The following is a 21,410-nucleotide window of genomic DNA, read 5'->3' as shown; positions in this document are numbered from 1 at the left end:
CAACATGCATATAATACTGCATGTTCTCCAAAAACTAACAATATGTACATAGAGCTTCACCGGCAATGTTAAAAAAAAAAGCTCAAATTAATAAAAATTGTAAAATTCTTTAATTATAAGAAATTAGTAATGAAAGCGAACTACTCTAAAATTGTTTTTTTTAAGTATTTGAGTAACAATAAGGCAAGTCTAGTAAAGCTGGTCCCAGAGTGCACACAATTCTATTCAATTGATTCTGAAGTCTTTTCGTTGCTGTGTAATTCTAGACAATTTATCGTTACCATCTTACAAATGTACCATTTAACACATTTTTTTCAAATTTGTTATGTTTTTCTGTCAAATATCTATTTTTGCAAAAAAAATCATTCTGTCAAATTTTCTGTCAAACTCGTTATCTTAACAAAAAAATCTGTCAAAGTTAGCTGAAAATCGGCTAAAACGTTCACCCTGCATTGGCGTTACTTTTTGGCCAAGGTGAGACTTAAGCAAGTCTAATTAAGTGACACTCCTTGAGATTTTTTACCTAGATATTGGGATCAAATTAGGTTTTGCCCTTCACCGACCTATAAACACTGTATACTCAGTGTGTTACCTCCGTAGTGAAAGTTGGAAAAAAATCACTCAAAAGGGCAAAACCTAATTTGATTTACATCACCCTGACGCAAAATTCCATCTTATGAAGATATTGGGGAGTTAGGTTAGGCTTTTGGAACGTTTCACTGAGCCTTGGGATTTTGTGGCGTACTGTGAACGCACTATATGGATTGCACAGGCGCAAAATGTTAACTAAAGCATTTTACGAGCCCCATTCACATAAATGCAGGGCATGAGCTGCTATTTTGATACACAACCTGATATCTTGGGAAATCTTGGGAATTTTGCAGAAGTACATCTTGGGATATTCAAAATTTGATGTTTGGCCACGCTGGTCAGTGTGTCAGTGATGCAGGTACAAAGACGACTACAGGCCAACATCTCTTGGACCAGCACTAAATTAAGTTTAATAAGATATACACGTACACTGTTTCAGGTATGAAAGAACTCAAAGTGCAACAGAGCAACAGACGATGCTCCACAGAGAACCCCTGAATACTTGGCACGTTAAAAAAAGGCAGAGTGGACCGTTTGTAGGAAACAACAAAATTGCTCTAGATCTTAAGAAGGCACTAATTGTGAAGTTTTAGCTCTGTGAATACTGTATACTCCAAGAAAACAATATTCTAGGATCTCTATGTGATTCAAAAGTTGCAGTCATATTTTGAATTGCGCCCGGAAAAAAAGGCCAAAATCAACATCCGGGACACGTTCTCATTCAGCTGATTGCAGCTACGCGATGTCACGCACTGAACCAACGAATAATAGCAACCGCGGCGCTCGCTCACGTCATGTCAACGACTTGCGCGCACCCTTTCACAGTATCACAGATCATTCCAACTACAAACCAATTGCTAACGGAAATTTCCAAAGATGTCTCACTTGACACATCTTTGGAAATGACCTTTTGTGTTCTTAAAAATGACAGCATGTCACTTGGAATAACTTCACAGGGAGTTTAGTGTCACTACTATCTTTAAACCAAGTATGCTTTTTAACAGTATTTTGGTCGGTCACTTTTTTGACAGCTGCAAATGGTTCACTCCACCTTTAACTTCAGTTTTGCCAAAAACTTGGTATGAGATAGGGGGTGCCATTAATAAATTCAGAGATGTTTAAAACTACAGCAAGATACAAATGACATTAAAATGAATATAAATTCTGAAAAGTAGGTGCTGAATAAACAATATCTACCATCAAAACTTTGACCCAAACGATCAAAAGGAGTCACAAGAAACAGGGGAAAAACCTTCTTTTTTTGACCAGTTCTGGCAAAATGAGCCTTGTCACTTATTTGTTTTTAGCTGCAGGTAGCAGCTCAACAAATCATCACGTTTTCCCGTTAGTTCGTACGTTAGTTAGTCCATTTGTTAGTTAGTAACAAATTTTGACATTTTCTAATGCTCCTGTATATTTTGACCGACTTCAACCAAACGTTGTCAAAAGCATCAGTAGCCCAGCCCCAACATGACACGAGACCAAGCTGATTCTTTTTTGTTCAGTTGGGTCCAGTACCGTCGTTTCGAGTACGAGTACTTTGACATTCGAGTACAAGTATGAGTACGAGTACTCTAAAAAAAAAGTACTCGAGTAGTGCTCGAGTATGAGTACCGAGTACGAGTACTACAACACTGCTGAGTACTGTCGTAGTTGTCCAACACCAGAGAAGTACATGTAAATGTACTTCTAATATGAAACGCAACTCATAGCCTTTATGTATTTTGGCACTTCATATTTTAACCCGTTCCTGCATTACAATCGACGGGGAAACCTTCGGTGACATTTTGTCACTCACTGGAGTTGTTCACAATGAATACCGTGTGTTTCGTGACCAGATCCGATATGATTAATTCCTCGATGCACGACACATTTCTATCCGTGATGGAGAGTTTCTGGTATTCCTCTGGCGTTACCATGGTGACCCATTCATTCCGCTCCTCCAAAATGTTAGCTATAACCACCTGAGATTATAAAATAAAGGATGTAGAAAAACAAAGCGGAGTTTAAATAAAAACTGAGACCAATAAATAGGATTCCATGCAAAATCATTGAAATCATTTGCCCAAACTCTCCTGCAATTTACGGACTCTGCACACGAAACAAGAGAGGGCGTGCTCACCACTTTCAAGAGCCCCGAGAAGAGCACACCGCAAGTGCACACTGAATCCGATTCTGAATCTTTTCAGTTGCCTGCTGAATCTAATATAATTCAACAGGAATATATGCCAGGGGTTTATTGCTCAATTCAACAGGACCCAACAAATAAGTAAAATAGTTGGATCCTGTTGGATTGAGCAACGTTAACGATACATTAACAGGCCATTATGGGCTCTGTGCGCCAACGAAAGAGGGCGCCCTTTTACCTAGCAACGACGTCCCATGGGCAGGACATTTAGCTGGTTGACGCGCACCGTTCCTTGTGTGTGACGCACGTACACCAGGGGATTTGTACTATGTACACGCAGTGGTACGGCCGCGCGTTGCGGCAAAATTGAAGTCAGGCAAGATGGCCTCGGTTGGTCACCCCCAACTGTACTTTGTTTGCCGGTGAGGGGGTACTTGTGAACGGAGCGGATATAGTCACTTAAAATTAGGAACGAAGCCTTGCGCAACATAAGTGTAGCCAAATCTAGCCAATGATGATCACTCCATTCTTACCTGGTGGTTGTATTTTTCTAAGGCTTGCCTGGCCTTGTCCAAGAGCAACGACCGGTCTGTCTCCAGTTTGAAGGATACCACGAAGGCCTCGGGGGCCCAGTGCCGCACCAACGGGGTAAGCATCTTGGGCACGACATGAAGGATGATGTTGGGCGGGCCGTCGGCCGACTGGATTTTGTGCTCAATCTGTGGCCAGAGATGGGAAATATTTTCTAGATCAGAAAACGGATTCCACGCAGAAGTATAAAACACTGGACCTAGTTGAGGGGAAGTTGTGCAGGAAAATGGAGTGTTGGCTGATTTTATTTGTCCTCGTATACCTTGGTGTCCTCCATCATTTGCCTAGGTGCCCTCTATCACCTGCCTTGGTGCCCTTCCCCATTCCTTGGTGCCCCTCATTTGCCTAGATGCTCTCCCCATGCCTTGGTGTCCTCAACATCTGCTTGGTGCCCCTCATTTTGCCTACATGTAGGTTCCCTCCTTGTTTGCCTAGGTACCTTAAATGCTTTCCCTCACATTTTTCATACATCCGAGGCAACTTTTATGACTTGACCTTTCCCTCCAAAATGTTTTAAAAAACAAGCCGCTGAAAATTAAAAAAATTGACGCTTATGATCAAAATTGACGAGCGCATGACCAGAGACTGACTATTTTTTTTTGGGCCTTACAGCTTATCTAAATTCTACTTTGGGTCAGCTTGAGTCACACACTTGGAGCAACTCAATCTGAAACGGGGTAGCGAAGAGTACTACATGCACCAACCAGTGCAGAGCCCGAGTTTCTGTTCACAAAAGAACTCACCATTTCTTCGCTTGGAATGTAGAAGTCTGACACCGCGGCAGCTAGGTAGAACATGGCGTGGGTACCAGCGAAGGACAGAGCCTCAGCCGCAGCCTGGAGGAGATATAGATACTCCTGCAGCATCATGAACTCTATCAGGAGGAGACTGTTGGAAGCCTGGACCTCCTTGTAACCCTTCAAGATGGAGAGAAGCTTGGGGAATTTGTCTTGATTGGCTGGGAATGAGATGGGGAAAAAATGACATTGAAAGCCTAGTCAAGGCGGTCCTAAAGCACACAAAATTCTTTTCCTAATTTCTGATAGTTGAACAAAGAAATTGACTGGAGCGGGGTTTCGAACCTGCGACCTCCAGATTGTCGTTCCAGTGCTCTACCAACTGAGCTATCCAGCCCTATGTTGGCGGTTCCTCATTTTTCCCATGCCAGCCAGAGAGGTAGTCTATTCGCTGATTAATTAGGCAAGACAACCGCCTCTTGACCTCTAGATTTTGACCAATCAGCGGGCGCTTTCTATATCAGGTCTTTGGCCATTCACCCGTTGCTCATCAGACAATGGATAAAACAAGTCAGGTGTGTTTACAAACACAAATGCCCCGCAACGGTGACAGTTCCCATGACATAACACCACTCTTCTAACATCAACTTACATGTACCTTGGTCACATGGAACATTCATTGACAGCATTAGTGTCTTCTGTAGGTTTTATATGAATTAATCCCTAATCCCTATAATCTCAGAATAAATACATGATTTCTATTGTTTTAGCCACTGTGAACTTGACCCTTGACCTTTTGGCCCCAAATTCAATAGGCATCTTAGGATTACCAAGAACAATCCACAAACCAAATTTGAAGTTCATATGTTAAGTATTTCTCAAGTTATCGCGCTGACAAGATTTCTATTGTTTTAGCCACTGTGAACTTGACCCTTGACCTTTTGGCCCCAAATGCAATAGGCTTCTTAGGATTGCCAAGAACAATCCACAAACCAAATTTGAAGTTCACATGTAAAGTATTTCTCAAGTTATCGCGCTGACAAGATTTCTATTGTTTTAGCCACTGTGAACTTGACCTTAGGCCTTTTGGCCCCAAATGCAAAAGGCTTCTTAGGATTGCCAAAAACAATCCACAAACCAAATTTGAAGTTCACATGTAAAGTATTTCTCAAGTTATCGCGCTGACAAGATTTCTATTGTTTTAGCCACTGTGAACTTGACCTTTGGCCTTTTGGCCCCAAATTCAATAGGCATCTTAGGATTACCAAGAACAATCCACAAACCAAATTTGAAGTTCATATGTTAAGTATTTCTCAAGTTATCGCGCTGACAAGATTTCTATTGTTTTAGCCACTGTGAACTTGACCCTTGACCTTTTGGCCCCAAATGCTATAGGCTTCTTAGGATTGCCAAGAACAATCCACAAACCAAATTTGAAGTTCACATGTAAAGTATTTCTCAAGTTATCGCGCTGACAAGATTTCTATTGTTTTAGCCACTGTGAACTTGACCTTAGGCCTTTTGGCCCCAAATGCAAAAGGCTTCTTAGGATTGCCGAAAACAATCCACAAACCAAATTTGAAGTTCACATGTAAAGTATTTCTCAAGTTATCGCGCTGACAAGATTTCTATTGTTTTAGCCACTGTGAACTTGACCTTTGGCCTTTTGGCCCCAAATGCAAAAGGCTTCTTAGGATTACCAAGAACAATCCACAAACCAAATTTGAAGTTCATATGTTAAGTATTTCTCAAGTTATCGCGCTGACAAGATTTGTCCGGACACACACACACACCCACCCATACTTGTTTCACATGACTAGTGTGGACTTTCCATTGCTTTCGTGTAGTTAAGAAAAACCAGTGAAAAAACTCATTTTTCTCAAACTGTGAAAACTCTTTCAACCCAATTTTTTTTCTATGATTCCCTTTAGTGTTTCTCTTCATTCTGCTACAGATAAATCTAACCCAAAAATGCCTCTAAACCTGTTTTCCAGAAATGGGGAAACACTGTGTGGACGTGGGCAAGTCCACACAACGTCGGTGCTACCTACATTATGTGGACGTCTTTTGTTCGGAAGTCCACACTGCGTATGTAAGACAAGCTCACCCACCCACACACCCACCCACACACCCACCCACCCACACACCCACCCACGGAAGGACAAGGCGGAAACAGTATGCCCCTTCGGCTTCGCCGCGGGGCATAAAAAAACTGTGTCACACGCTCTGTATCATGTTACGCGATAATGCGCCCGGCTGTTGTATTACAAAACACTGCATTCAAATTGACCAATCAAACCATTTACATGAAGTCGTGATTTGGGAATGAAATGACGTCACGATTTAGTAAAGTCGACTCCGATTTTGCTGGCGCGCAGCTTGCATATATCTGCATGTCTAGACATTTCAGACGTTATACAGGAGATTTGTCTCCATGGATAACGGGTGATACTCAGACTACCAGAGAAGGAGGGTGTTAATTAAGTCAGAAGACACTGTCATGTAAATATGAACGCTATAACTTTTTTTTCCCTCCAATTTTTAAAACAAAAACGTGCAATGCTTGTCGCACGCCAAATTTGCACAGTTGACCTTAGTTCTTGCACCAAACTGTTTGGTGTTACCTAGAATCAACGTATTCTCACCGATTATTTGCTGCGTGCCGTCAGAATCGTTCCGTATATCCAACACATCCGTCAACCTTGTGTTGGCCAGGTGGCGTTCGTATGGTAAAAGCGTCTTGTGTCGGTGAAGGAAGATCACGGCGTAGCCTTCCGAAAGGAACTGTGTACTCACGGCATTAAGGAAATTTTCTCATTTGACATTGAATGATGAAGCTTTGAAATAATCACCAAAGTAAGACAAGATAGTCACACTTCAAGAACTGACAAAAACAGTGTACATGATTTGTGCGACCAACAATATACAGATAAATTAAATTACACTCTATTTACAATAATGTCATATCTACAGAAGAAACTGTAAAACATATTTTTTTCAAACTGCATGTAATGGTCACATGATGCCGATTTTCGCTTTGAAAATCGTTAGTTTTTATCTCCAAAATATGGTTGGTTCAAGATATGTGGGTTGCTGTGTTCTCGTTGGCAGCAGGCAGGACTGACCTCACCGTTGAAAAAGTATTTAAGTTTATTTTATCATTTTTAATATTATAATTGATTTTTTATTACAATTATGACTTTATTTTGATCTATGGCCCTAACACCTTTATAATAATTCTGCGTACAAAAACTTTAAGAAAAATAAATGTATTCCAAGTGCCCTGGCAAGTCTATTTTGATTACTTTATTACTCTCCTTTTATCCCACACTATATAGAAAATTATATTTTTGAAAGTGGACACTTTAATATATGAAGTTCATGTTCACATGAAATGATAAATTTTTTACATTTTTACAAGGAACTTTTCTGAAATTGTCAAAATTCAACACATTGCAAAGGCACCAATGGTGCAGTGCTTACGTGTAGTTGCATGCCCATAAAAGTGCTGAAACACTACTCTCATACTAACAGGGCGTGGACTAATGAAAAACATATGGGTTCAACATTGAGGGGGTTGAGCACTCATTCCACATGAACTAAATATTCTGCGTTCTGCAGTTGCACATCCTGGGGTTTCACATCCTGGGGTTTCCCATACATTGCTTTTATGTGAGAACAACGAGGAAATCAGATGGCTAAAAATAAAAAACATTGTGCAATTTACATTGTTGAGTGATCATACATTGTTCATACTGGTTTTGCTTCCAACAGGAAAATACTTGGAAATGACCTTGGTATTTCACAGGGAGCACACTGTTGATGGCTTCGTTTGGAAATTCCAAAAGTTTGTTGGACAGTGAATTCTGCAGGCTCACGGTTGAGCTGCCATGTTTTCAGCCTGGCCTGCAAGTGGGCCGGGTTCAGCTATAGATCTCTCTCATAGGACACCATCTTTTTAGGAAAAGTACAACTACATGTTCAACGCCATCAGGTGCGTTTGCGGGCAGTGTCCAAAATGTTCTAAACGCACATGTGTTGCTTGAAATGTTCACGTCACCCAAATGACACCCAAATGTCGATACACTCTGTAGAAAGTGACAACAGTTGAGAGAGACTTATAGGTTGAGGCTCATTGTTTTTATCACCCAATTTGAAAAAATATCAAAAGCAATAGTAAATTTAACTATGTTTTGAAAGTTGAATGCAGAAATTGACTATAAGTGAGGTTTGAACCTGCAACCTCCGGATTGCGATCTCCGTGCTCTACCAACTGAGCCATCCAGCCCAACATGTATGTTGGCAGCTCCCCATTTTTTCAATGTCTTTGTTTATGGCTTCTGACTAGCACCCCTTGAACAAAGACATGGACAAAATGGGTAACTGCCAACATAGGGCTGGATAGCTCAGTTGATCGAGCACCGAAACGGCAATTTTTTGTCCAATTAAAAAAAAAAAAAGTATCACTTAGTCATTTTTCAGGTTCATTATTTTAACCCTAACTCCTTGAGTGATTTACTAGGAACCTTCCTCACTCCTGTAAATTCCAACACCATTTGGTAAACTCTACACCCAAACTGTTGGACTCTGATAATACAAGTGATTATGGTGGTATGCCTGAACCAATGTAAATCATAATCAGTGTACCAGTGCAGTACTCACTCCAACAGATTCCAACAAACCCTGGTGTTGGACTTCAACTGGATAGGGATTGTTGGGCTAGATTTAAGTCTGAGGTTAACAGACAAGCCTTGGCATGAGAACATGGTGTGATTTTTTTTTCTGTAATAGTTAAGGATATTCAGCAGAGGCTGCGCCTCTTTTTCCAGAGCTGAAATTATCGATGAACCGCACCATCTTGTTCTCCAGGGGCACTGCTGTCCCACCTGACTGCAACAACATAAGAATGAGGCTATCAAAAATAGTCAAAATGCTTTCACTGAAACTATTCCACTGAAGATTGTTAAAAAAGAAACTTTTTTGCTTAAAAAACCTTCTGGATTTTGTATTTTGTATTCCTGGGCAGGGGGCTGAGTGCATTGATAATGCAAATTTTAGCTTTGAAAAATATCAGCAAATCACTTTTGTGCAGTAAAGAGCCAAAGTTGAACTTTTTTTTTTTTTTTTTTTTTGGACACATGTAGAATTCACTATTCAGAACAAAGTGCACATATCGTGGATCTGGAGTCAGAAAAATACTAAAAAAAAATGTTGCAACCTGACACCACTTCAGCGTTTGTGTACAAAGTCTATGGACAGTCAAGAAAACTTTTTAAGTTAAGTATTTCCTAAATATTGGAAATGTTTCTCAGTCCCAGATTCATGTCTTACCATCATTTTTGCAATGACTGACCTTCATTGAGATGATATATGAAGAAAAAAAGTGGCGTCAGGTTGCAACATTTTTTCCAAATACCCAAGTGAGGCCAAAGACAATTTTCTTATGAAATTGGAAATGTTTCTGAGACAATACCTATCATTACTGAGGTTTTTTATGATGAAAAAAAAGTATATTTAGTATACATTTGTATTGAAAACTTACTGTCACAAGCACGACCCGTGTACCGTTCTTCATGTGCCCCTCAGCAAACTCATGCATCTGCAGCTTCTTGCTGGCAAAGTCTGTCGGTGGCTCATGGGACTCGAAAAACAGCTCCCATTCATCCTTCTTCACGTTCTTGTCCTGCTTGTCGATGTCTGAGCCCTCAGAGTTGTATCCGTCCTCCATGGATTTACCAGCCTCTGCGTTCTGTTGCTGGTCGACCGTTGCCATCTTCACAAATCCTGCAAAAGACCACATGTATGAATGAGACTGGTCTGAAAATGGAAAGATGGCCATCACTTATCACTCTGTGCACAGTACGAGACTGGTCTGAAAATTTCTAAGTGTTTTCTCAGTAAATATAAATTGTATTGCAATATTTTCCCTGCTAAATTTGACTTTTTAGGCCATATCACTTTCTGATGGCCAATAGGTCACTGAAGGAAAACATTAGGGAAAGAATTCCATATACGTATGCCACTAGCTAGACCCGTCAACGTGGCTATATACATGTACATAGCCACGCTTCAATCTATAGTAAACACACTCTATTTTGATCCACGGTTACCATGGTTACTGTGATCGAGTGACCGTTCTAGCCGATTTGGAAATCTTTCCCGTACTACACACGGATATCCGGAAGTAGTAGTACGAACCGGAAACCTGCATTATGGAGGAATAAGAACACGTGTGCACGCATCATACACGCCAACACGGCATATTATTAAACTTGCAACAATGCAAGTCACAGTCATCGGTCATACTACAACTACTCCTAGAACTATGAGGCTCCGCGTGGAGCCTCATAGTACTAGGAGCTAGGAGTACTATGAGGCTCCGCGTGGAGCCTCATAGTACTAGGAGCTAGGAGTACGGTCATACATGTCAGACTACAACATGTGTTTAAACTTTATGTTGCGTACACTACAATGACATTGACATCAATTCACTTTCTTAGTACACAAAAATCTTTAACTAAAGAAAAAAAAGTAGCTTTGACTGATCCATATCACGGTAATCCTTACTTTTAGGACCCCGTTCCTATATAGGAAGGGAAAGACTCACCAAAACAGCTGACTAAATGACACTCAAAAGTGACATTCTGATATTTCTTGACACATTTGAACAGTTGGCAATGACACCTTCTTGAGTATCACCAGGTTTAAATTTGTGGAAAGAGGGCAGGGCTTTGATTTTAGAGGGAAATTGAGGGGTAAAAGACGACGATGACAACCAGAAAACAGACTCAAAAACCAAGCATGGCAAACGTGAAAGCTCAATGCAATGAAAGGGTGTCGGACGCTTCGCCCCATTTCCACGCCGCCCCATGTCACTTCGCCCCTAACCACTTCGCCCCATTCCCACTTCGCCCCATCCCCACATGATCGCCCCATCTCCGCTTCGCCCCATCCCCATTTCGCCCATCCCCGCTTCGCCCCATCCCCACTTCGCCCCATCCCCACTTCGCCCCATGTAGTATGAAAAAGGTGAAGGCTAGGGGTGCAGACCAAATAAACTGCCAAAGACCCCAGATAATAAATGCTCCCAAATCTAGAAACTCAGGAAAAATACAAACTCTCTGATGAGGTGCTTGAGCAAGGGCGGATCCAGAACACAATTTTGGGGGGGGGGGCCAAAAAAAAAATTGGTACCCCCAAAAAGTGGGTCAAAAAAATTATGGCGTGGGGTTCGGGGCCCGCTTAACCCTAAAGGGGCCGGGGGGGGGGGGGGGGGGGGGGGGGGGGGGGGGGGGGGGGGGGGGGGGGGGGAATCCGCCCCCCCCCCTCAACATTTTCCGCGATAGCCTCAAAAAAATTGTTTTCCGCGACCCGAGCTGTTATGACTTTTTAGCCTCGAGCTTTGCGCATCTTTTGATACCAAAAACATAAAAATCGGACCACGGGTTGGCACGTAGCGAAAATGCATGTGTTGAGTTTCAAAATTTTTCGTCACTCGATAGCCGAGATCTTAGGGGGGGGCGGAATCCGCCCCCCCCCCCCCCCCCCCCCCCCCCCCGGCTGAGAGATGGTCAAAATAACCCGGCCCCTTTAGGGTTAAGGGCCCCGAACAATTTTTGGATTCTAGATGCTCTGTGGTGCGATCTGAGGCAATTTCTGACCACTTTAACCAATGTTTTTTTGAGGAAAAGATGGTGGTGTACTCATTGCCTGCCTTTATTGCGATGTCACATAAAAAAAAAAAAAAAAATTGGTTTCGTTTTGGGGGGGGCCATGGCCCCCTTTGGCCCGGCCCCCTTTGGCCCCCCCCCCTGGATCCGCCCTTGTGCTCGAGACACAGATGAGAGAAATGATGGCTCTATCCCATTCAGAGACGCCTCTCCTATTGGCTTGTGAATAAAATCATCAGCCACTGGATTCAAAGAATCCCGTAGGTATGGGTCAGTGAGTTAAAAGGAACTCACTGCCTTGAGGAAAATGTTCCGTCAAAATTTGTCTGATATGTGACACTTACAACTTCATTTACATGAGATTGGTTCCTCCAAGAGTGAAATTAGGATGTCAAAGGTATTGTCATTCTCAGATAAGTGGGAGACGGGTTGGTATAGCCGGGTTGGGAACAAAGTTGGATCTTTTACTTCAAGCTTTTTTCTCGGTAGGGGAGAGCCTAGCTTGAGAGGTTGGTTATGAATTGTTCATTTGGTGATGGGCTAATTCTTTTCGTTGGTTAGCAATTAGTGAATCTATTGAAATTGTTTTTTTAAGCCAAAAAATAGATGAGATTTTTTTTCTTCATGTAACGGCTGGGGCGAAGTGGGGATGGGGCGAAGTGGGGATGGGGCGAAGTGGGAATGGGGCGAAGTGGGAATGGGGCGAAGTGGGGATGGGGCGATGTGGGAATGGGGCGAAGTGGGAATGGGGCGAAGTGGGAATGGGGCGAAGTGGTTAGGGGCGAAGTGACATGGGGGGACGTGGAAATGGGGCGAAGTGTCCGACATTCCAATGAAAGCTCGATGCTGATTGGCTGATAAAAAATAAACGTCTTAATTATTTTTTTAGCAGCCAATCAGCATCGGGCTTTCATTATGTAGGGCTTTCACGCGTGTGAGAACTACAACATGCACGTCTGACTGTGAAAAAAGGTAGGAAAGTCACATTTTCTTTAAAAGTGCTTTCAAAATTGCAACTAACATAGAAAAAGACTGCTTTAGCCTGCAAAAGTCACTTTGGTACTGGACAGTCATCTGCAAAAGTCAGTTTTGAACAGAACTCGTAAAAAATAGAGGTGTCCTAAAAGTAAGGATTACCCATAACACGTTAGCATTTTGTAAACAAAGCTTTAAGTACCTCAGAACATGCTCAGACCATGGAGGAAGAAAGGAACTCAAGCTCCAGTCAAAAGACGAACCAAGCCCGCGCCCGCAACTTGACCCACCGAGTATATACAGTGGTGCTTGCTCACTACTGCATGCAGCGCGCGCGAGTTAGTCTTGGCCCAAGACGCTACAACGTAATAATGGACGGTGCGTAGTGCGCCCTCTTATGGCAAATGTTTCGGTCATAATGCCACTCGAACTCATTTCTACAGTTCACAAAACCATGGTCTTCCAAGCTATCGTTATCATTCTCTTATCGAGGCCACCCTGTTTGGACCGTTGATTTCACCTGGAATTGGTCAAACTTTCTAATTTTCATCCGAGTTGTACTTTATCGTCATATATCGGAATTTACTGCATCACATGCAATATATAGAGTGACCCCTTTTCACGGTACTAGCATCACTAGCATGAACTGTATGGCGCTAGGCCGTAAACCGGTTGTAACATGCCGACTGATTCACGATACCTAGCATACAGCACAATAGTCTCCTATTCTTATTTAAAATGTTACGTAATCATGAAAAACGGCCGGGACACTAGGGGGAACAACCAACAAACGACAATGCTTGGAATTGGGAAGCCGGGTAAATGTTAAAACCGGGAGGGAAAAGTAAACACGAAAGGGTGAAGCTTAACAACAAGATAAACGGGGATGCTCCCGTCATCACTGTTTGTACGCTTCTCCATTAAGATTTGACTGATTCTGGTGTACGGTAAACCAAACGAAAAATGTATCGTAGAAAGGTAAGCTCAACTATGTTGTATATCATAGACGTTAAGTCAATTGAATGCAGTGCATTAATACATGAGCAATAAGATCTTCCAGCATTTTTGTAAATACAAAAAATAGAGGGCGGATCAAAAATCCAAAAAAAAATTAACTTGGTCAACTTTTTTCCTCACTATACACTGGGGTAAATAATACGTTGAGAAACCGTGTAATAGATTTTTTGCTCTGCGGCCATCTTAGAGGTACGGTGTGTGCAGTGTGTGGCTAGCCAGCGAGGGGAGGTATGTTTTTAACGAGTGCCCTTTTTTCACGAGTGCCCTACTGTTTCATTGCGCGAACGTTGACATGATATGAAAAGCGTCACCTATCATCGACGGTGCCATAGTGATCTTCCGCTTTGAAGAGCGCCACCTAGGAATTGACAGAAAACACAAAGTGAGTAATTGGACTCAATATCGTAAAAAATGAGTCATTTTGTCCGTGTGGTACTTTGAGCCAAAATGTGTCACTACACGGACAAAATGACTCATTTTTTTTACGATAATGAGTCAAATTTACTCACTTTGTGTTTTCTGTAATCCAGCCCCCGCCCAACCTCGTCCCCAGTGCTTACTTTATTTCCAACCTAGTTTCCAATAGGGATAGGAAAGTTCTTCCTGCATCCTGATTCGATACGGCAATTGGCTAGCAATGGATTTTTGTCGTGTACTTGGTGTTGTTATTCACAACGTGCACTACGTGTTTTCGCGATTATTCGTCCACGCCTTCTCGAAAATACGTATTTCCTTCCCAATTTGTTCATATTAAAATGAAATGTGATACTACATGCTGTCTCGGTAGGATCGTAACAATTTAATTAAAGGGAATATACAACATTTGCAAACATCGGAAAAAAAAACTACCAAGTTTTTGCGAAATACCTTAATAGGATGTTGGTAAATGACAGCCTGAAGCATCCTGTAAAATTATGGCACCTGGTATACTGTCATTTTCAAGAAAAGTGGTATTTTTGTATCAATTTCCAACGCTGATCGGCCGATCAGCGTTGGAAACAACTGGCTTTTTTTCAAATACTGGCCCCAATTGACCATTGCACTTGTTTGCAATCGATTACACACCTATGAACGGGTACGAGCCAGCTAGACTGGTTCCCTGACCTTACAATTCCCCAATGTATGTAAACTGCTCTGTTTCTTCTTATATGGAGTCAGGGAACCAGACTACAGGAAAATGATCGTTTTTCTTGGTTTTTATAGCATTTTCGAACCCAAAACCTCCAAAAAGTCAGTGCAACTATATTTGCTTTATATTTCCAACCCCCCAATTCCATCCATTTCTGAAAATTACAGCAAAAGCAAATGATGTATATTCCCTTTAAATAAATCGTGTTTTTCGTAACTTACGCCATGCTCGCGCTACGACGAATTGACTCTGCTTTTACCCCAGACACCGCATACAAAAACAAACGCAAATGTAACGCAAACGCAGGCACCAGACTGTTCCTCATTTGCATACGTGTTCAAAAATCTTGCACATGCAAATGATCCAATACCAGGGTGAGAGAGCAGGTAGTGATGGGCGCGTACTGCTCGAACACTGGGGTCGAGGTTAGCCCCCGCCCGCTTTGATTTTACGGAGGCCGGTGACCGGTACTTTCAATGAGACTTCAACGAGAAACTCACTTTTCTCTCTGATTGTTTCAGTAAATAATATCTATATATCTTTTGGTTCCTCAAATTATTTACAGTTTTTCTCTCTACCTACAGAGAATTTGCAAGCAGTTTTGCGTCTTCGCTTTCCCAACGTTGCTAGTGCTTGCCCTCGTACTCGGCTACAGCATCGACTGGTCGGTGGAGCAAGAGCGGAGCGGACCTCATGGCAGGACGGATGAGGATGATGGAGGCGAAGATCTTCTCGAAGACTTCGTCCGTGGAATGGGCAGTTTGTCCTCGTTCGACTACGACCAACCTGTGAACTTGACCAACAATCAGACTCGGACTAATGTGTCAGAACCATTTGCAAAAGCAACTTATGCCAATGTACCACGGGCATTGTACCGTTTTGCACCAGAGGTAAAAGATTAAAGATGTCTTTTTTTTATTAACACGTAACCCCCCCCCCATAGCCTGAGGACAAAGCGATATCGACCCCATCATGAAAACGAGACCACAATTGGGAGACCTAGAATTGAGAAATTTGTTTTTGTTTGGATGTCCAAGAAAAAGTCCCATTTTTTGTCACATACGTATAATTAACTCCATGTTTCCTTAATTACATATCCCATCGTAAAGACTAATGACATAACATTTCTTGTGAGTATTCTCCATGCAGATGCCCAACAGTAGAATAAAAAAATTACCTGAAATGTAGAATATCTTGGAGAGTTAAACTTTCGTTACCTATATGCGATATAGTATTACTCAGGGTTCGACTTTAGCGGTAGCCCGCTAGCCAAATGCTAGTCAAAATAGTCCGGCAGGCGAGTCAACAATTATTGGGATACAGCAAAGATGAAAGGACAGGAAGAAATCAATCATAAAATTCAGAAAGCAAACCTGAATTAATTTGTGTCTAAATTTATTATCTGTTTAGGGTTAAATTATTAGATCTGTTTTTTAAAAACGCTGACAAGATTGCCTCAGGATACACGTTCTACATGCACATTGTTGCATGTAATATGTAACTTCCCGGGCTAGTGAAAATGCCTGCGGGCTAGTCTGTTGTTAAGAGTCTGTTTCATAAACCCGGCTGGCTAGTTAAACAAGTTCAGGTCGAACCCTGTTAATGTGCGCCAATTCTAGGACTTGCCCGTTTGCAACTATAAACAATGAAACATTTGCAATGACTTTTTATTGCCACATTATAATGAGTTCGAGATATTTTCGCTGCTTTTGATTTTTTTTTAGACAAAGGTGTGTTTAAATATTATGTTTCATTCCAGACGATTTAGAGAGACTTTTAAATGAGAAATAATAGCTGCAAATTTATTTTCCTTATTTATAAAAGCACGCGCAGTTCAAAATGACCTAAACAAGATAATGAACTCAGGAATATGGATATTAAGCTGTGCGCAAGGTCCAAAATTGCTCTGAACATAGTTCTCAATATAACTCCTACGGTTGGAATCGTGACTGCTCAACTGTGTCCGATATTATTAGCCAAGCCGTATACGACTACGGCTGAATCACCCTATAGCACGACATGACCAGTGTAACTTAGCTGTTTCCCGGCGAGTCCGCACAAGTACCGCTAATTTCCACATTCTGACACCGCCCACTCAAACTAATTTCCACGGACACTCTTTTACAGGTATTTGATGCTTTCCCGAGCAAATTTCTCCCCAATATCAGAAGCCCTTGCTGGACAGACCCTCGAACCGAGGAATTGAACTGCTTACCATCCTTCTTTGTGGCTGGTTTCCCGAAGTGCGGTACCAGCGACGTCTATGCTAAACTTTACCGGCATCCGGGCATTGTCCGGACAAAGAAGAAGGAACCCCATTGGTGGACACGCAACCGATTTAATGGTACGTCATGCACTTACTGACCAATTGAAACTCGTATAGACCCATGAGGGCGGAGCTTGGGTTGGGAGGGCTTCGATCTGACCAATCACGAAATGGTGGGATGTCAGAGTGTTCTTGTCAACCAACACATGCCACTCAACGCGATCCGCTATAGTAAATAGAATAATGAATGATCACCGGTATATTAATGTTATTATGTGTGTCATTTCATTTCAACAGGATCGTTGCTGGAATATACCGGAAATTTCCAAACATTGGCGAAAAGGATTTCAGCCAATGCAAGTGCATCGAAAAATCTTATTTCGGGTAGGTGTCAGAAATTACCCTCTTTCCAGCGAAGAGAGTTTTGAAACATCCGATCAGATCTTGAATAACGATCTACACAGGAGCTATAGTTTATAATACATCTACGTTGAAGCCTCTTGAAATCTTTAGGGACTCTCCGATAAAGGGAGTTCATAAACTCAGTCATTTAAAAAAAAAAAATAGATTTGAATAGTCATAGTACATGTAAAATGTCATTAACTAAATTTCGGCAAGTTGTGCTTCCCAATCAACGTGTTTGTCATTTAGAGGTCATTTGTTTTCATCGTGCAAAAGAGATGCCCCCCGTTGTAATAGGAATCCAACCTTGTAATTGACTGAATAATTTGTGAAACTTTTTGGACGACAGGGGACGCGTCCGTGGCCACCGCTTGGAAAAACGACAACTGGCGCCTTTTTTTCCCCACTGCTAACGAACCGTTGTACGTCACAGCGGAATTAATACACCAGGTCCTGCCCAAGTCCAAGATAATCTTTCTTTTACGCGATCCGATAGAAAGGTGAGTAAACAAGTCCACCTAGATTGTCTGTACTCTCAGTCTCAACGTAGTTCAAAACTTTCACAATGGGTGTGTTGGTACTGGCTAGTGAGTTATCGCACAATGGTTAGCATTGTCGGTAACAAAAACTGACCCGATTGTTGTAGCTCGAAGTTGGTATCGGCAACCTCGTGTCATGGTGTTTGAACAGACACCATCACTGCACTCTACTAGTCTGACAACTAGTATGGAATGGACCTCGAGAACGTGGTTGTGGCGTTGGTAACTATATGCATTCACAATGACGTTCACACCTACCTCGTTCCCATGGACAAAGTCAGTCCGGTTTGACTGTGCATTATAGTTCTTGAACACCACACGAGGACCCACATCGGGTTCTCGCCCCAGTACTTTCGTAGCTGCCCCAAACGTGCAGTAATATCATTTACCCATGAGATGAGACTTATTCAAACATTTTACTTATACATGTAGTTCCTAAATTTACTTGCTTTTTTTCTCGTTCCACAATTTCATCTGTCAGAGCCTTCTCGGACTATTTATACATCAACTTCCTACGACGGCGCAAGAATGGATGGGAGGGACCAAAAGTCAACGTCATTACATTTCACCGAGATGTTCTAATGTCTATAGCAATATTGAAAGCTTGCATGGGCAAAGGGCGATTCTTGCGATCTTGCTCATACGACTACGCGGAGTCCTTACGTGCGGTAATTTTTGTTGTCGAATTTGTAAAAGTTGTGTATGAATTTATTGTCTCGCCCATGACCAACACCACTTTAGTATTGCATCAATCAACTGTTCAAAAAAAACAACAACATCGGGTGATGATTCATACACATTCTCCAATAGTCATGCAACCAGACTACTGAACCAGTCTATATAGTGACTGTCTTTTGCTTCACATTCAAATCTCTTGGTTTCACTCTCAGGTGCAGAATGTTGAAGAAAAAACTTCTTCAAAAGTTGAATTGAGACCTCATTTGGCTTGTCAAATACCGAGGGCCTTGTCTTTCTTTGCCTCGTGAAAAGTTTGGAGAATTGCGTTGGCCATAAAGTTGGCCTGATTTTGTTTTGCATGTTTTGCCGCCTCAAGGTGCCAGTCTGGGTTCGCCCCAGATTGAATTAAAAGAAATGTATTGATAGCTATGTTTTTCCCTTTTCTTTGCTTTAATTTACTTTGCGGGAAGAAAAAGTAATACCTATTCAAAATTAGAACACGGGTTCCAACTCCTTGTATTTTTTATTTTTTTTAATAGATTAGTTTAAATAGATTGACTTACATTACGAATTTGATTTCCAATAATACAGCGGATAACAGTCAGCCATTATGTTGTGTATCTCCGTGATTGGCTGCAAGCGTTCCCACGTGACCAGATTTTTGTGTTGCAATTGGAGGACTGGAAAGGCAACTGCGAAAAGTGGCTTCCAAAGTTGTACTCCTTTTTAGAACAAGGTACGCGATTGAAAAGTTCGTTCACGTTATTTTTTGTTTCCGTTGTGTTTTTTAACATATCATTGTTGAAGACACATTTCTTTTAAAATGCGTTTCGGTAAATATTGTATAAATTAGATACATTTTGGGGTACTTTTTGGATGTGATACCCCACAAAAAGTCTTGCATAACATAAAACTATGAATTTGAGATGGGACAACGATTGCAGGAGAAAAATCGGCTCAGTAAAATACAGAACACACAGAATTTAATTCTTTTTTAAATACTGTCAGTCAGCAGGGAGAGATACCTTAAAACGTCTTAGAAGAGAACGAATATCAGTACCATTCTGTAAAATGTGTAAACTTTCTTGTTTCCCTTTTCAATATGACAATTCAGAAAAACTCAGTGACGAAACCATCAGAGAAATATGCAAGAAGAAAATGAAAAACGGCCCCCGCTTCAATCGGAAGGTCGGAGGGGAGCTACTGAACATCACTCGGTCAGCCCTTGACCAGTGGTACGCTCCGTTCAACGAGGAACTCGCCAAGTTTTTACGGGATAACGATATGTAGTTTCTGTTGAGAGACTTCAGAAGAGTGACTTGAAGTTTTCATCGGGCCGGGAAGCGCAGATCACCATACCCACCCCGTCTCGATCTGTTTCCCCGGTTGTGGGGCCAATAAAAATGTGGAAAGAAAGTGCACTGCCGTGGACTCGAAGTCTGGAGCATAAACCTCTGTTTTTACGCCTGTACTGAGAGCGGAGAGATTGCGAACTATGGAAGTGTTAGATGGTGCTACATGCCTGCTCACGAAGGCCGATTGAGGACATTTTCGTCTTCGCACACTGGTTCATTTTCTTTATCAACGTAGGGGGCGTACTTTTGGGAGGGGAGGTATAAACAGTTGACTTCCGTTAAAAATAACTATAGGCTGGACCTAGCCAAACGTTTTCTATATCAGAATGTTGTATGTAAATTATTCAGAGGAGCTTTGGTCCTATTCATTGTGTACATAAAAAACACAGTCGAGACCAAGGTACATGTATATGTTACCAAAGTTATTATTAAACAGAATATAACGAGAGTCGACTGCATATTAACAATACAAAAACTTGATTTTTTTTTCGGGGACAATTTTCTTTATAAAGTAATATGATGAAGCAATTATTTTCATATAAAAATTGGACACGCCTTGTGTATATATGTCAGTTCCCGACGACGTCTTTTTTTCAAAAAAATATTCTTAGATGACCTTCATTTTATTTATTAGTATTAGTATTTTTTTTTTTTTACAAATCCGACGTCCGGGGGTGGGGGGGGGGGGGGGAGTCTGCGTTGCTGTCTTGTGACAGCGAGTATTTGTAATCGAATGAAACTCATTTATTATGTGCCCGTTTTAATATTTGTTTTTAAAGTGGTACCGCAATAAAGTAAGCTTCAGTTTGTACAAAGCTTTATGTCTCTTCAATTCTTATTCCAAAAATTATTTCAATGCATATACAGTTTGATAAAATCAGTCTCGATCTTGAACGATTGTGTCGTTGATTTTCCTAGTGTTGATGCTTTGCGGAGGGATAAACAAAAAAGTCATGTTGGCCTTTACCTTTTATGTCATTCTTTACAAAAAAACCCTTGCATTTATGTTGGGAAGAAACTTTCACCGAAAGCAATAAGCCTCTGTACTAATGACGTCACACTTTGTTTACATTGCAGTTCCTATGGAGCCTGTGGGGGTCCACGGTCCACTGAGCACCATAGGAAAGCGCACACGTAAACAAAGTGTGACGTCATTAGTACAGAGGCTTATTGAGTATTGACTGAATTAACATGAGATTGATTGCATGCAGAGGACCTTATCTATGGGCTCTGTGTGCGAGCAAGAGAGGGCGCTTGTACCACAGGCTTGAGACTTGTGGATCGACGGGACGCGATATTTTTTTCCCACACCACACATTGACGTAAATATAT

General features: G+C 41.6%; 2 protein-coding genes and 1 non-coding gene across 6 annotated transcripts; 1 reads left to right on the top strand and 2 right to left on the bottom strand.

Annotated features, from left to right (window-relative positions):
- Positions 1-1,853: 1,853 nt before the first annotated feature.
- On the bottom strand, positions 1,854-12,997 carry LOC119729599 (phosphopantothenate--cysteine ligase-like). 4 transcript variants are annotated; one of them, XM_038202223.1, is made up of 7 exons: positions 12,895-12,997; positions 9,590-9,820; positions 8,849-8,937; positions 6,693-6,835; positions 4,054-4,268; positions 3,253-3,438; positions 1,854-2,555 (listed from the first exon to the last, which is right to left on the bottom strand). In XM_038202223.1, the coding sequence occupies exons 2-7, from the start codon at positions 9,818-9,820 to the stop codon at positions 2,382-2,384; spliced, it is 1,038 nt and encodes a 345-aa protein (XP_038058151.1). In that variant the 5' UTR covers positions 12,895-12,997; the 3' UTR covers positions 1,854-2,381. The 4 variants fall into 4 exon arrangements, with proteins under 4 accessions (XP_038058151.1, XP_038058149.1, XP_038058150.1 ...); XM_038202221.1 differs by having other exon boundaries at positions 9,590-9,864; positions 12,895-12,991; XM_038202222.1 differs by having other exon boundaries at positions 9,590-9,831; positions 12,895-12,991.
- Positions 4,371-4,444, bottom strand: Trnav-gac. Its single transcript has one exon. It is a non-coding gene; the product is annotated as a tRNA-Val (tRNA).
- A 438-nt stretch (positions 12,998-13,435) lies between the features above and the next one.
- LOC119729598 (carbohydrate sulfotransferase 15-like) lies at positions 13,436-20,237 on the top strand. The gene is made up of 8 exons (XM_038202220.1): positions 13,436-13,670; positions 15,423-15,728; positions 16,966-17,182; positions 17,402-17,488; positions 17,856-18,006; positions 18,527-18,713; positions 19,315-19,459; positions 19,838-20,237. Exons 1-8 carry the CDS (start codon positions 13,656-13,658, stop codon positions 20,011-20,013), a joined length of 1,284 nt encoding a protein of 427 aa, XP_038058148.1. The 5' UTR covers positions 13,436-13,655; the 3' UTR covers positions 20,014-20,237.
- The last annotated feature ends 1,173 nt before the right edge of the window (positions 20,238-21,410 follow it).

The sequence above is a fragment of the Patiria miniata genome, unplaced genomic scaffold, assembly GCF_015706575.1.
Source record: "Patiria miniata isolate m_02_andy unplaced genomic scaffold, ASM1570657v1 HiC_scaffold_21, whole genome shotgun sequence".
Lineage (NCBI taxonomy): Eukaryota > Metazoa > Echinodermata > Asteroidea > Valvatida > Asterinidae > Patiria > Patiria miniata.
Note: the sequence above shows the minus strand (reverse complement) of the source record. Positions and strands in the feature narration are given on the sequence as shown.